The sequence below is a fragment of the Rhinatrema bivittatum genome, chromosome 5 (assembly GCF_901001135.1).
Source record: "Rhinatrema bivittatum chromosome 5, aRhiBiv1.1, whole genome shotgun sequence".
Lineage (NCBI taxonomy): Eukaryota > Metazoa > Chordata > Amphibia > Gymnophiona > Rhinatrematidae > Rhinatrema > Rhinatrema bivittatum.
The window spans coordinates 238,102,131-238,118,793 of NC_042619.1; the positions used below are offsets into that span (position 1 = coordinate 238,102,131).

The following is a 16,663-nucleotide window of genomic DNA, read 5'->3' on the forward strand; positions in this document are numbered from 1 at the left end:
TCTTCCTTGGCTACTCTACTCAATGGTGAAAAGATAGGACTATCCAAATTTTAAGAGCCTCTGGAACCATCTCACAACGGGTTCATCCAGCCAAAACAATGAAGAACTGGAGTTTCTAGAACTCTCTCCCTTGGATGATCCAGATCCTTATCATAAAGACTGTAAGACTCCAAAGTCCCAGAGGCAACGCTGACAGAACAAATACAGTTATGCTGCTAATTTACAGGCAGCCGAGGAGGAAAGGTTGGAGTCAGGGTAAGAACAGTAACCCATCCAGAATGTCTTACCTGAACCTTTGAGTGGGAAAAGGAGGGTGACACGGGAAGCTTCAAGTGGGCCCAGAAGGAGGATGAGTTTAAGTAGGCCCAGGAGCATATACAGAATGTGGATGGAAAGCTAGTCCCTGGTGTGCAGGTTACAAACCCTATTCCTTCTTATTTTGTGATGAAATGGACCTACTTTACTGAGTCATATAGGGAAGTGTGGAGGAGGAATTGATAGAACAACTCCTAGTTTCCAAACGGTATTGCCAGAAGGTCATGCAACTTGGCCATAGCCACCTTCTAGGGCATCACCTGAGGGGAGGAAAAGACCAGAGAGAAAATATTGACGCAGTTCTATTGGCAGGGCCTATAAAAACAGGTCCAATTGCTGGTCCTGCCCTACCTGCCAACTCACAAAACCTGCTGGCAAACAGGTGGCACCTCTCATACCCATATCCATAATAGAGACCCCTTTTGGGGCCACTAGAAAGATCTGCTCGAGTAAATAAGTACATAGTCATCATTCTGGACTAAACCACAAGATATCCAGAGACAGTACCGCTACAGAATATGAAAACTCAGGTGGTGCAGACTGCCCTAATGGAGGTTTTTTCACGACTTGGGCTGCCCAAGGAGATCCTGACGGATCAGGGAACCCTGTTCGTGCCCAAGGTAATGAAACAACTTTGCACCTTACTCAAGATAAAAACTCTGCATACCTCGATGTATCACCCACAGACTGATGGCCTTGTCAAGTGCTTCAAACAGATGCTCAAATAAATGATGAGGAAATTTGTTGATGGAGACAAAAAGAACTGGGATGCACTGTTACCCTACATGCTGTTCACAATCCATGAAGTACTTCAAAGCTCGATGGGGTTTTCCCCTTTTGAGTTGGTGAATGGGAGGAGACAAAGAGGAATCTTGGACATAGCTCGTGAGACTTGGGAAGTGAATGGAACCCCAGGTAAAACCTCATTGACTATGTTCTCCAAGTGCAGAATCGCCTAAAAAAAGACTGAGGAGGAAGTTCACCTATGCCTACAGAAGGCTCAGGCTACCCAAGCCCAAGGTTACAATTTCCCGACGGCCCAAAGAGTGTTCCAGCTGGGCAATTGTGTTCTTGTCCTTCTCCCATTTTCAGAACACAAGCTGTTAGCCCATTGGCAAGGTGCTTATGAAATTCTGGAGAAAACTGGCCCTGTGGATTACAAAATAGCCCAGCCAGATAAACAAAAACTCAAATATACCACGTAAACCTCCTGAAGAAGTGGGTTGCACTGGAGTGCGGACTGGTACAAGAAGGAGAGTTTGGTTCAGAGGTCGGATATAAAGTGGACTGAATCCAGATACCTTTCAGAGAGCAGCTGTCTACTGTATAGACAGCTGACTTAAAAGCAGCTGGTGGAGCAAAACAACATAGAAACATAGAAATGACGGCAGAAGAAGACCAAACGACCCATCCAGTCTGCCCAGCAAGTTTCACACTTTTTTTTTTCTCATATTTATCTGTTACTGTTGGCTCATAGTAACCTTTTGGTTCTATTTCCCTTCCACCCCCACCATTAATGTAAGAGAGCAGTGTTCAAACTGCATCTAAGTGAAATATCTAGCTTAATTAGTTAGGAGTAGTAACCGCCGCAATAAGCAAGCTACACCCATGCTTATTTGTTTACCCAGACTATGTAATTCAGTCCTTGTTGGTTGTTGTCTATATATAGATCCACTTTTCTTCATTCCCCCTGCCGTTGAAGCAGAGAGTTATGCTGGAGATGCATTGAAAGTGAAGTATCAGTCTTTCTCCCCTGCCGCTGAAGCAGAGAGCTATGCTGGATATGCATTGAAAGTGAAGTATCAGGCTTATTTGGTTTGGGCCATCCTTGGGTTATTTGGGTTTGAGAAGAACAAGGAGTTCTTCTCAAACCTACCAGGTTGTACCCACCTGGGGCAGCATGACATCAATAAGCCTCCCGAAGTTGTGGTCCGACAAATACCCTATCAGATTCCCGAGGCCAGGTGTTGCGTCATTGAGACCAAAGTGAAGGAGATGCTCCGGCTCATAGTTATAGCGGAGTCTAACAGCGATTGATCCTCACCCATAAGAACATAAGAAATTGCCATGCTGGGTCAGACCAAGGATCCCTCAAGCTCAGCATCCTGTTTCCAACAGAGGCCAAACCAGGCCACAAGAACCTGGCAATTACCCAAACACTAAAAAGATCCCATGCCACTGATGCAATTAATAGCAGTGGCTATTCCCTTTCGGGCCGATACAGTAAAAATGCGGGAGAGCGGGCGAATGCCTGCTCTCCCAGCGCACGCATAGGCCACTCTCCTATGCGCACGATTCAGTATTTTAATTTAATTAGGGCCGGCGTTAAAAAGAGGCGCTAGGGACACTAGCACATCCCTAGTGCCTCTTTTTTGACAGGAGCGGTGGCTGTCAGTGCGTTTGACAGCCGACACTCAATTTTGCCTGCATCGGTTCTCGAGCCTGCTGACAGCCACGAGTTCGGAAACCGGACGCTGGCAAAATTGAGCATCCGGTTTTCAGCCCGCGAGCCGTGGGCCCATTTAAAATTTTTTTTTTTTTTTTTTACTTTTGGGGCCTCAGACTTAATATCGCCATGATATTAAGTTGGAGGGTGCACAGAAAAGCAGTCGGAGTGCACTGTACTGTATTGGCCCGTAAGTAAATTTGATTAAAAGCCGTTAATGGACTTCTCCTCCAAGAACTTATCCAAACCTTTTTTGAACCCAGCTAGATGGGAGCATAAGGCTCTGCATTGACTTTAAAAAGGTCAACAAGATCTCAAAACTCAATGTATATCTGATGCCATGAGTACATGAGCTGACTGAGAATCTGGGATATGCCCAGTTCATCTGTACCTTGGACCTTACAAAAGGCTAAATGGCAGGTACCTCTCATACCAGCAGCAAAGGAGAAGACTGCATTCTCGATGCCAGGTGGACTTTTCCAAGTCACCATCCTCCCTTTTGAACTCCATGGTACCGCCGCAATGTTTCAACGCTTGGTCAACCACTTCCTCCGCCTACATCAGGGGTATGTAGCAGTCTAGTTGGATGACATTGTGGTGTACAGGCCAGATTGGAAGACACATCTGAATCAAATATAGGCTGTGCTAACCAGTCTGAGGAAAGCAGAGCTAACAGCTAACCCTAAGAAGTGCTTGCTGGGAGGGCAAGAAGTCCAGTATCTTGGCTACACCCTGGGGAAGAGCAAGGTCCTTCAACAGACCCAGGAGATCATGGCAATCACCCTGGGTGCCAGTCCCGCAAACAAAAGTGAAATGAGATCATTCCTAGGCCTCATGGGTTATTACAGAAGGTTTATTCCCAATTTCTCAGAGAAGGCAGAGCCTCTCACAAGGCTGTTGGTGAAGAAATCACCAGCAAAGATCCAGTGGTCAGCAGATGTAGAGGAGAACTACCAGGCTCTGAAAGAGGCTCTGTGCTCAGAACCACTTCTGATAAGTCTGGTCTTCACCAAATCCTTCACGTTGCAGATCTATGCCTCAGAAGTAGGCTTGTGAGCAGTACCCAAGAGAAGGATGGCCAAGAACATCCTGTGGCACATATTAGCCAGAAGCTGATTCCACGGGAGAGACGTTACTCTACAATTGGGAAGGAGGCCTTGGCAGTCAAGTGGACCTTAAAAGCCTTGTACTATTACCTGCTTGAATGGAGTTTACACTCATAACACAGACTACCAACCGCTCTTATGGATGAATAGAAACAAGGAGTCCAATCAAGGGTGATGAGATGGTTCCTGGCTCTACAGCCCTTCAACTATAAAATATGACATAGGGCAGGCAGGGAAACCACCAATGCAGATTTCCTGTCTAGAGAGGTGTCCCTACCTAGACCAGCGGGTGCTCACCCTAACAAGGCTGAGCTGAGGGGGAGGGTATGCGAGGGAGTCTATAGGAAACTCTCTAAGATTACCTTAAGAGACTGGGCAAAGCAGTCTTGCCTGGTCTTAATGTACAGACTCACAAGGAATCCTGGGTGAAGGGAGGAGCCCTTCACTAGACTAGAAGAACTCAGGGCCTAGAAGGGTTAAACAGGCCCCAGGGAGCAGGCAGGAAGCCACTGTACAAGAAAACCTAATATGTGTGATGTCTCTGTGCTACCTGAACCTTAAGGTGAGCTGCATCATTGGTTTGCTTTGCACTTCGTTTTCCACTGTAAATAAATTGCACAAAAGGAAACTGCCAGAGTCTGCCTCCATATTTCTTCTGGCTATTTCCAAGCCACTACCACCCAAATTACCAAATTTCTATTTGTTTGAGGCCTTAGTTTGTGACCTCCTGTTTCCTCTGAGTTTGTTTGTCCTGTGTTCCCCTGTTCTGGCTATGGTCTATATTGTTTGTCTGTCTCTTGTGGGCACCTTGTTCTGTCTTATTTGTTCTTCAGTTAGCCCTGCTTTTGTGGGTGCCCTTAAATCCTTTCCCTTGGACCATCCAAGTCCTGCCAGCCACCAGAACCCAAAGGCTCAACCTGATGAAGACTCTCCTGTCGTGGTCTTGCCCCAGTTTGCCCTGTCTCAGTCTTATCACTGAATCCAGCTTGCCAACCGCTCCTGTCCTGAGGGTTACCCCTTCCAGCACACCAAGCCCTGACATGGCATTGATGGAGACATAGTCTCCTAAATCTTCAACAATGATTAACGGTGCTGGAAGTAGATGGCACCACTCTTCAGCACCAATGGGGACCTCAGCATGGCTCTTTTTTGAAGATGATGGCGCTGAAAGAGACATCTTCCTAGTTTTCCCACATTTAGTGCAGAAGAGAGGCAAGTCACAGGTATGGCACTTAGGAGACGGAGACCTTTTCTTTTTAGGCACTGGTTTATCCAAACCTTTCTGTCCTCCAAAGAGAAGATATTTGGTATTTCAACTTAAACTCTTTATACGAGAGCGCTCGAGGGGATATTTTTTCAACATGCAGCACAATTCAACATGTCATATTGCAGTCCCAGACTGCAAAGAGATCATGAAGATCCACACTGGCCATTTGTGGTGAAATTTAGAACAAAGCTTAAAAAGTTTTTTATCTGACTAGGAACTTTCATCAGACATGGTATAGTGAGGAGAAATAAAGAAAATATTTTTTTTTCTTTGAGGAGACTCGAAATTACCAAAAAAAAAAAAAAAGAAAGAAAATTCACAAGTAAAAAAAGAAAACTCATAAAATCAGGAAAACAGAAGTGTGCGAGAAAAGAGAGCGATTCAATGTCCTACTGCTACAGTGCAGTGGCGGCTGAGTGGGAACTGCTGTGCATGCTTAGACAGACGTCTAGGTTTTTCTGAGCTCTGAAAGAGCACATACCATGTCTGTACGATGAAGTCACCCACTTGTGTGGCTGCATTTGTCCTGCTGATCCACAGAGAAAGGAGGTTCTGCAATAAGGGGCATAGGATAAAGGTGAAAGGGGGTAGCCTCAGGAAATAATCTAAGGAAATATGTCTTTACAGAAAGGGTGGTGGATGCATGGATCTGCCTACAGTGGAAATGGTGGAGACAAGGACAGTATCTGAATTCAAGAAAGTAGGGGATACGCACAAGGAATTTCGGAGGGAGAGGTAATGATTGTAGATGGGCAGCCTAGATAGGATGTATGTTTTTTTTCTGCCATCACATTTCTATGTGTCTCAGCACTCCAACAGGGTTACTGACTTTAGCTGACAGGACAGTAGAAGAAAGCCACAATTACTTTTAACCCTTGTACTGGGGTGGCAATCCCATGCTTTTCCAGATGTTGGCCAGTAGTACATGAGGTCAGTAAATTCCATTTTGGACACCACAGCTAATAAGTGAACACAAAGACAAAATGAGGAGGAAGACATATTTCACATAAAAACCTATAGCAAGATATTTTTCTGGCACAGCTGTACAAGGTAAGAAAGTATACCTGCAGTCATCCATCTCGCTACATTCACACTGTCTCAGTAAAGATTCTTTACATTTGTAAAAATACTTATACCTAAATAACTTTGAGAAACCAAACAGGCTTTTCAACTGTGATAAACTTGAGGGTTTCTGCAGACTTTTCTGTGTGTCTAAGTCCTGACTCCGCTGCTCTGGCTGATTCGTGGGATCTACACCTGCCTTTTTCTGAGCTTCCCTTTCCTGCCTAAACAACAAAACAGTCAAAGGATTACTACTTTAACAGTGTCAATCTTCTATAAAGTCATTTAATGCACTAATCATATGAACAAAATCAAAGATAACCAAAATGATTCTTAATCACCAGGGTGGCGCATAGAGGGTAGGAGGGATCTGGTAAATGTATATTAGTCTTTGGCAAACTCACTCACCCCTGATACCCGTCTCTCTCTGTGAAGGTCACTTCCCAGGAGGGCTGGGATTCATTCAGTGATATCAATTAGGCAATATTATGCAAATCTGTGATAAATACAGCAGCTTGACATTTTCCTTTCCAGGAAATTTACATCCCCCAGATAATCAACTAGATTTCAGACAATTTTAAGCAGTCATCTTGTAATGTACTGCATCAAATCAGGAATTAAGAAATCTATCTTTCAGACTTTTTGCCATGGATTCATGAGGAAGTGGGACATTTGCTACCAGCAGAATCTGTAATATTATTGTTGAGTTCTTTAGAAGGGCAAGTTCCTGTTTGACTTTAAAAGGGTTAAACGCAGGTTGGTAGTAGCAAGGATAGTTCCTAGTCACTGGAACAGACCTACTGCGCTACCTTGAGAAGCCTGGATGCAATTGTTATGGAATACATATGCACTGGAACAACTAACCCACACAACAGAAGAAAAAGCAAATGTTGCTTTCCTGTAACAGGTGTTCTCACAGGACAGCAGGATGTTAGTCCTCACATATGGGTGACATCACAGGATGGAGCCCAATCACGGAACACTTTTATTAAAGTTTCGAGAACTCTGACTGGCCCCTACTGGGCATGCCCAGCATGGCACCAACTCTGCAGCCAACAGGGGTCCCCTCTTCAGTCTTATTTAAAAGCTTCAGGTAGTGCCGAAAAATAAAATAATAAAATAAATCCAACACCGTGGGGTGGCGGGTGGGTTTCGTGAGGACTAACATCCTGCTGTCCTGTGAGAACACCTATTACAGGTAAGCAACATTTGCTTTCTCACAGGACAAGCAGGATGGTAGTCCTCACATAGGGGTGAGTACCGAGCTGAGGATGTCCGAACATGCACCAAATGTACCCAAAGGTGTGCAACAGGCACAACAACTGGGGTGGAATTTGGTAGAGGGCATCCTGAACCCCATCGGGAAGGCGGAAGGGTGTTGGTTCGTCACGTCGTAAATAGGTTACGCAAGACAGACTGGCCGAAGATGGAATCTTGTCTTCCGGCTTTGTCTAAGCAATAGTGGGCTGTAAAAGTATGGAGAGAACTCCAAGTGGCAGCCCTGCAAATGTCAGGAAGCGGCACCGATCGTAGGTGTGCTACTGAAGTCGCCATGGCCCTCACAGAGTGTGTTTTAACACAGTCTTGGAGTGGAATGCCCGCTTGCTGGTAGCAAAAGGATATGCAGTCCGCTAGCCAGGAGGAGAGAGTCTGCTTACCCACAGGCTGTCCCAATTTGTTAGGATGGAAAGACACAAATAATTGAGTGCTCTTCCTGTGGGCAGCTGTACGGTCTAGGTAGAAAGCTAGAGCCCGTTTGCAGTCAAGGGTATGAAGAGCCTGTTCTTCTGGATTGGAATGAGGCCTGGGAAAGAAGGTAGGTAGTATAATGGATTGGTTGAGATGAAACTGATACTACCTTAGGTAAGAATTTAGGGTGAGTGCGGAGTACCGCCCGGTCCTGCAGAAATTTAGTGTAAGGCGGATAGGTAACTAGGGCCTGTAATTCACTAACTCTGCGAGCGGAAGTGATTGCCAAAAGGAAAATCACTTTCCATGTGAGAAAGCGAAGTTCACAGGAGTGGAGAGCCTCAAATGGTGGTTTCATAAGCCGACCCAAAACTAGGTTGAGGTCCCAAGAAGGGGCCGGAGGACGCAGTGGAGGCTTGAGGTGAAGCAAGCCTTTCAGAAATCGTGTGACAAGGGGTTGTACTGAGATAGGGACATCCCCGATACCTTTATGGAAAGCGGCTACCGCACTGACATGCATTCTAATGAAGGAAGTTTTAAGACCTGACTCTGACAAGGCCAGAGGTAGTCTAGAAACTTTGGGATTGAAAAGGTAAAGGGATCAAGGGCCTGAGAAGAGCACCATGACGTGAACCTGTTCCATTTGTAGGAATACGATTTTCTCGTGGAAGGCTTCCATGAAGCAATCAAGATACGGGAGACTGGATCAGAAAGGTTAAGCGGCTGAAGGATTAACCTTTCAACATCCATGCTGTCAGGGACAGGGCCTGAAGATTGGAGTGGCGAAGGCACCCGTCGTTTTGAGAGATTAGAAGCGGGTCTGTTCCCAGAGGAATGTGCCTGCGAATGGAAAGATCCTGAAGAATTGGAAACCACACTTGGCGGGGCCAGTGGGGTGCTATCAGGATCATGGTTCCCTTGTCCTGACGTAACTTCACGCGAGTCTTCGAGAGAAGTGGGAGTGGAGGGAATGCGTATAGGAGAGCGGTTGACCATGATAGGGAGAACGCGTCTCTTGGTGGATAATGTTGGCTGCGAGTGAGAGAGCAGAAATTGCCTACTTTGCGATTCTGGGGTGACGCAAAGAGGTCTATTTGAGGATAACCCCATTTTTGGAAGATGGAGTTAGCTACTGAGGGGTTTAGAGACCACTCGTGTGGTTGGAAGTTGCGACTCAACTTGTCTGCCAACACGTTCTCCAGTCCCGGCAAGTAGGTGGCCCTGAGGTACATTGAGTGGGAGAGGGCCTCCACCCATATCTGTGCAGCTTCCTGACATAGAAGGTAGGATCCTGCCCCTCCCTGCTTGTTGATGTACCACATGGCCACCTAGTTGTCTGTCTTGATCAGGATGACATGATTGGACAGGCAATCCTGAAATACTGTGAGAGCGTACCGAATTGCTCGTAACTCCGGGAAATTTATTTGGTGTTTGGCTTCCTCTGGAGACCAGGAACCTTGTGTCTGGAGATCGGCCACATGGGCTCCCCACCCGAAGTTGGAAGCATCGGTGGTTAGAGTTATATGAGGGTTTGGCGCCTGAAAGGGCAAACCCTGTAGAAGATTGTTGTGATTCGTCCACCAGGCGAGAGATAGACTGAGTGAGTCTGTGACGTGGACAATGGTCGACAGGGGCTGAAGGGACTGCGTCCATTGCAACCTTAGAGTCCACTGCATGACTTTCATGGCCAGGTGGGCCATTGGTGTGACCTGAACTGAGGACACCATGTGTCCTAGGAGGATGAGAAAACAATGAGCAGTCATCGAGCGTTGAGACTGCAGCTGATGCGCCAGAGACACGAGAGTGAGGGCTCGTTGTCGAGGCAGGAAAGCCTTTGCCTGTAAGGTGTCCAAGTCTGCCCCAATGAACGACAAGGTTTGAGATGGGCCTAAGGAGGATTTGTCGTAGTTGACGAGAAATCCTACTGAAAGTAGAGTGTTTAAGGTGAGATGTAGGGATGACAGAGCGGATTGCTGAGTCGGAGCCCTGATTAACCAGTCGTTCAGATAGGGATAGACGTGAACACCTTGAGTCCTGAGGAAGGCGGCAACCACGACGAGGCATTTTGTAAAGACTCGTGGTGCAGATGCTAGGCCAAATGGAAGCACTCGGTATTGATAGTGCTTGGGGCCTACGAGAAACCTCAGGAATTTGTGATGAGATGGAGTTATCGCAATATGAGTATATGCATCCTGGAGGTCGAGAGAGCAGAGCCAGTCCCCTCTTTGAAGAAGAGGAAGCAGGGAGCCTAAGGTTACCATCTTGAACTTTTCTCTCTGAAGGTACTTGTTGAGGGCTCGTAGATCCAAAATTGGACGGACGCCTCCCGATCTTTTGGGGATTAGAAAGTACCGGGAATAGAACCAGAGGCCTTGCTGAGGCAATGGTACTGGTTCTATTGCTCTGGACTGGAGTAGGAGGGAGGCCTCCTGCTCCAGGAGCAATGAATGGTCGGATGTTTTCCACGTCATTAGAGGTGGGGAATCTGGAGGAATAGAGAGAAAGTTGAGATGATAGCCTTGAACAATTATTGCTAGGACCCAGTGGTCCGAGGTGATTGATTACCATATGTTGTTGAAATGGCACAAGCGGTCTCCCACTGGGACATTTGGTAATGGAATCTGGCGAGAGTCAAAAACCAGAAGCAGGGCCCGGTTGGGGGGCTGTCTGTGGCTTTTGCTTTCGGGTTTGACGAGACTGTGATCTGAGGAATAGTCTCGCACACCGGCATCTGGCTGCTGGCGGGTAGGACTTCTTTGGTCTATAAAAAGACTTTTTAGAGTCCTTCTGGAAAGGCTGTTTAGAAGGATAATCCAAAGGAATCAGGGGGAGCTGTCAGAGTCTCATGATGGTCCTTTAGTTCAGCCCCTGTCTTTTGAATCTGCTTGCCAAAGAGATTGTCTCCTATGCAGAGGAGGTCGGACAACTGCTTTTGCACTTCCGGACAAAGGTCTGAAGACTTGAGCCAAGCCCATCGTCTTGCTGAAATAGCAGCTGCAGATACTCTGGTTGCAGTGTCAAAGATATCGAAACATGATCTAATCTCATGTTTGCCTGCCTCCAAACCCTTATTAAGTAGGGTGTGGAAGTTTTCTGGAAGTGACTGAGGCATGGAGGTTGTCACGTCTTGTAGTTGCTTAAAAATGACCCTATTATATTGGATCATATATAGTTGGTAAGCAGCAATTCAGAGGATCAGCATTGATCCTTGAAAGACTCAGCGACCAATGGTATCCAAAAACTAATATTCCTTGCCAGGGGGAAAGGAAGCATGAGTTTTCGACCTTTTTGCTTTCTTTTGCACAGATTCAACCACCACAGACTGGTGATTCAGCTGAGACTTTTGAAAGCCTGGAGCTGACTGCACCAAATAGGTAGAGTCAGTTTTCCTATGGACTGGTGCAATGGAGCCAGGATGCTCCCAGTTCTTTTTGAGAAGGTCAAGAAGAACTTGATGGATGGGGATGGAGGTGATTTCCTTGGGCGCATCCAGGAATTGAAGCAACTCCATCATTTGATGTCTGTAGTTCTATTCCGTCAGTATCTGGAAAGGGACCAATTCAGACATGTCCTTCACAAAATTTATGAAAGAAAGGTCCTCTGAAGGAGAACGCTTTCTACTTTCAGTGGGTGAAGGTGGTGAAGGCAAGTCATCGGTATCTGGTGAAGAATCATCAGTCCAGGTATCATAAGGATCAGCACCTGTCGCTCTAGGAACAGTAGAGGGTCGGGGGAGTTGGATACCTGAAGGTCCCGGTTTAGGCTCCGAAAGCATCGGAGGAATAACCGGAGGCACCGATGAAAGCAATGAAGGCCCTGGTGCAGGCATCGACGGCATCGATGGAGGTATCGGTATCAATCTCGATGGCTGAGGCAGAACTCCCGATGGAGGGATGCGGAATGGTGTTTCTCCTCCCGATGATAAAGTCAGCAGGGAGGGCACCGGAGCCATCGGTGGCCCGGAGTCTACCGGTGGAAAAGCGGCAATAAGCGCTTCCATCCTCGATAGCAGCCGTGCCAATGCTGCTGGAATCTGGTCGGTGCTCGGTTCCACTATCGGCACAGATATTGGTGCCGGGGGAACCTGGAGTCGATGCATCGCCTTGTCGATGGCCTCCTGAACCATCCGGTCCAGTTCTTCTCGGAGACCTGGAGCAAGCAGCCCCGGCTCTGGAACAGAAGAAGGAGGCAGAGGCATAGCCGGAGGGACCACCGTTAGAGGCGGAGTCGTGGCTCCCGATGCCCTGTCGGGTGAGGATTGCCTCAGTGACCTGGTCGCCCAAAAGGTCGGTGCCTTTTCTGGACGGGGTTTCTTCGGCGGCGGCTCGGATGATGGCGAGGTCGATGGTTTCGATGCCTCGATGGTCCGAGACTTTCAGTGCCGATGGTGATATTTCTCCTTACAATCCCCTCGGTCCTGAGGGGGAGAAGAGGGTGTCGAAGGCCGGGAAGTGATCAACACTGGGCGGTCACTGGTCGGTGGTCGATGCTGACGTTGACGGTGCCGGTTCAGATGACGTCGAAGGAATGGACAGTGTCTGGGTTTGAGCATGGAAGAGAAGTCCCATCTTCTCCATTCTGGTCTTGCGACCTTTTGGTGTCATTAGGGCACATTTGATGCAGGTCAAGACATCGTGCTCTCGACCAAGACACATTACACAGACTTTATGCGGGTCTGTAATGGACATGGTACGAGTACAGTCCGGACACCAATGGAACCCCGATGCCAAGGCCATAGAAAAATCGAGCCGTGGTACAGTCGACGGCAATCGACGGAAAATGGGTAAAAACTTACCGAAGTACTGCGGACTGAAAAAAGTTAACGGCGGGACCCCTGTGGGGCAATTTAACTTTAAATAATTCCGTGAGGAAAATTCCTGTCAGGAATCCTTGCAGAGCGCCTTAACCGCATGGCTACTGCTGCACGGAAAAAAGAAGAGTGAAGAGGGACCCCTGCTGACTGCAGGGTTGGTGCCATGCTGGGCATGCCCAATAGGGGCCAGTCAAAGTTCTAGAAACTTTGACAAAAGTGTTCCGTGATTGGGCTCCATCCTGTGATGTCACCCATATGTGTTATACTCTGGTTGTTTAGTGTGCCCATGGGCCTCAGCCCAACCCAGACCTTCAGGGCCGAACCAAGGGTTGACGGTGGCCCCGCGAGGCTGAACAGTCTGCCCTCGGCCAGGCCGGCAAGCTCCCATGGCCAACATCTGAGGATGATGGAAGGTGAATGGTCCTCCGACCATTCCGGGCCCTTTCAGACCTGCTGCGAGCAGCATGGAGCAGCAGGCCTGGCCTGAGGTTGAGGGCAGATGGGCCTTGACATGAAGACATGACTATGGAGTGATGCGAGGGCATCCAGACGAAGACACATAGCTGGTGCAACGGCATCCAGGGACAAAAACACACGGCTGATGCAACGGCATCCAGGGAGGAAGACACATGGCTGATGCAACGGCATCCAGGGACGAGACTCTTGACATCCACAAAGGCAACACGAGGCATGGACATTGGCACTGTCTCTCAGGGCGCTCTACTCAGGCCACCCGCGGGACTGAGTCGCGGACCACCCTATCCGTTACGCGCCCTACACAGCCCCAAAGGGCTGGTTACAGACCACGACGGGAGCGGGACAGTACAGGAACACACATCCGGGACATGAAGGCTCAGGAGCACAGGACAACCGTCCACCGGCAGGCTAGTCCACTCAGGAGTACTGCATCTGAGGGACCCCCGGCCTACCGGACCAGAAGGCTCGAGAGCGTAGACGAGGCGTGGCGTAGGAAAAAACATCAAGGAAGGCAGGAACACTAGGACGAAGAAGATCACGAAGACACCTGGACATGGACCTCAGGCACGAAGACTTGACATGGCATGACAAGAAGACATCACAGTGAGGAGCTCCACAAGACTGGAAGACCTTACAAGGGCTCTGGCAGGTAGGAGCCTCCAGAGCAAAGACTCCACGACGACGCAAGGCCTGGAACAACAAACGGAGCAGCCCTTTATAGGGCTGGTACAGGAAACAGTCAGCAAGGTGGGGCCAAGACCCTTCCTGTGTCTGGCCCTTTAAATGAAGCAGGAAGACGCGGCCGCGTGCCTAAGAGGAGAGCAGGAGCTGTGCAGGACCGCGGACAGCGGCCTGCACCGATGCACGACGTCAGAAGAGGCAGGGCTGGCCTGGGATGCAGGCCCGATGTCGGCAGCGGCTCCAGCCGCTGCAGGAGGCCCCGGGGGCAGCTCCTGCCGCTACTCCAGCCCGGGGCTGCGGCCTGGGTGCCGCGAAGAGGCAGATGACATCGGCGGAGATCCCGGGCCCCGAGGGAGAAGCAGAAAGTCTGTGGCTCCGGCCGCGGTGAAGAGGATGATGCAGGGCGGCCTCCAGGCCGCAGAAGAAACTTCGGTCTGCGGCTCCAGCCGCGTGGGAGGGCCAACGGCGGCGTCCTGCCGCATCGGCTGAAGATACAGCAGCATGGTAAGTCAAAGCCTGCTCGCGGGGGAACCCGCGGGCAGTGCGGTTCATAACAATATGTGAGGACTACCATCCTGCTTGTCCTGTGAGAAGTATTGTAATGTTAATCATTTCTGGAATGGAATAGGAAAAAGGGAGTTTTTGTCTTGTCTGATTATATGTGGCTCCTCTGGATCAAAGTTTTCTGAATGAACATAATGCTGGGAATATTTATTTTAATAAATTTTGTTGTTAATTTATTTATTGTGAATTTTCTTTGTAGCATGTTAAGGATGGGGGAAGGGTGCCATTTTCTGTTAATTGTTTTGCTGAAATGTTTATTTTATTAATTATTTATTTATAACTTTTTTTATACTGAAGTTCAGGTAACAGAATTATTTATCACTCCGGTTTACATTATAACAAGTAGAAAAAATGACAACATATGTCTTACAATGAACCTTTAATAACCTTTATTAAATTTATTTATTTAATTAACCTTTATTTAATTAACCTTTAATAAACATTCTTTCAAAATTAAAAAGAAATCAACTAGCTTTCCAGACATCTATTATTTTTACATCAAAATGTATTATAAGATTTGACCAAGGTTTCCATTATTTTTTCTGGATTATTGCTGTGTTCTGAAAAGCCTGTCTGAGCAATTAGTTTTCACAGGAAAATGACCCTGCGGGCTAACAGAGCTGTACCTCCATTCATACCAGTGCAAATTTTCTACTGCAAATGGGAATGATATATGTTGGTATTGAAGCTATCAATAGAAAATGCTGTCATAAATCATACATACTGCAGATCTTGGATTATTTAATTTTTGGATATGTAAGGCCTGAATCACTAAGGGATCGATATTCAAAAGATTTACCTGGCTAAAACTAATTTTTTTATGCAAAAGTTTATACAATTAATAAATGTCAATAGATTTTCATAATAGGCACTACCGATCTGAACACAATGGCCTTCAATTGCCTTCTACTCAATCATTAGTCTAGTTCAGGGATGGTGAACTCCAGTCTTCGACTGCAACAGGCCAGGTTTTCAGGATATCTACAATGAATATGCATGAGAAAGATTTGCATGCACTACCTCTACTGCATGCAAATCTATCTCATGCATATTCATTGTGAATATCCAGAAAACCTGGCCTGTTTGTGGCACTAGAAGACTGGAGTTCACCATTGCTGGTCTAGTCCATCGGGATAAGTTTTATTTTTTTGTTTTTATAATTGCAAATAAAACTTATCTGATCAGATGATTTTGAGCTAATCTCTTCAAAAGAGCTGCTTCATCACTGGAATAATGCCAACACGGTCCATGTTCCAAATGGAAGATTCGGCATCAGGGGGTACATTAAGGGCCAGATTTTCAAAGGGGTATGGGTGTAAGGTACGCGCGTACCCCCGAAAACCTGCCTGAAGTTCCCCCTGCGCGCGCCGAGCCTATGTTGAGTAGGTTCGGCGGTGCGCGCAAGCCCCGGGACTTGTGTAAGTCCCGGGGTTTTCCTGGGGGGGGGGGGGGCGTGTCGCGGCGGCGCATCATTTGGGGGCGGGGCTGCGGTTCTGGCCCGGGGGCATTTCGGGGGCATGGCTGAGGCTTCCAAAACGGCTCCCGGGCCTGGGAATCACGCGCCAGCGGCCAGCCCGGCAGGCGTAACTTGGGCAACAAAGGTGGGGTGGGGTGGGTGGAAAGAAAGTTCCCTCCGAGGCCGCTATATCTTTCACCTGGATCTCCATTGTTTGGAGAGCTAGAGGCAGTTGAATGGAGGTCACTTCTGAGTATCATGCTCTGCGCAATCTAAAATGGCCATTTTGTCCAGGTACTGGAGCCAGACAACACTTCTCAGGGGCCTGAAATTTTGTGGATTAGTCCAACCCCTAGTGGTAAATCCCAGTGTAAAGTTTGTAACATAACATGAACTTGCCTCCCTTTTTATGGGTCAGCAATGTTAGTGAAAAATGCTACAGTAGAAGAGGACTGGAAGGTTCATCTGCATACTGTTCCCAGCATCCCTCTGGAGAGGACTCCAGAGGTTACAGTGAGCGATCCAGGTTTCGAACTCCACAGCCCCAGCTTCCAGAGGCTCTGGACCCTTTGCAGTAGAAGAGGACCAGAAGTATACGTCTAACAGCGTGCAAATCTCAAACCTCTCAATCCTTTGAGTGAAGATCAACTTACTGGTGGTTGAAGAGGATTGGTCTATGTATAGCCTTGGAAATTCTTAGGACTTAAAAAAAAGTTTGGAGAGAGGTTTAATAGTGGAATATATTCTTTAAAGTTTGTGTGCTTCTGAGATAATAAGCAAGCCAGAG

At 47.7% G+C, this 16,663-nt stretch overlaps 1 protein-coding gene across 5 annotated transcripts in view; it reads right to left on the reverse strand.

The window, feature by feature from the left end:
• The window catches only part of ITSN1 (intersectin 1), a 520,117-nt gene that overhangs the window by 172,667 nt on the left and 330,787 nt on the right, over positions 1–16,663 (reverse strand). For 3 of the 5 annotated variants that reach the window (XM_029603536.1, XM_029603539.1, XM_029603535.1), the window contains one exon: positions 6,271–6,420. The exons of the other annotated variants lie outside the window; for them this stretch is intronic. In XM_029603536.1, the coding sequence (XP_029459396.1) occupies positions 6,271–6,420 (150 nt within the window). The remainder of the gene's footprint in view (positions 1–6,270; positions 6,421–16,663) is intronic. 5 annotated transcript variants of the gene reach the window in all.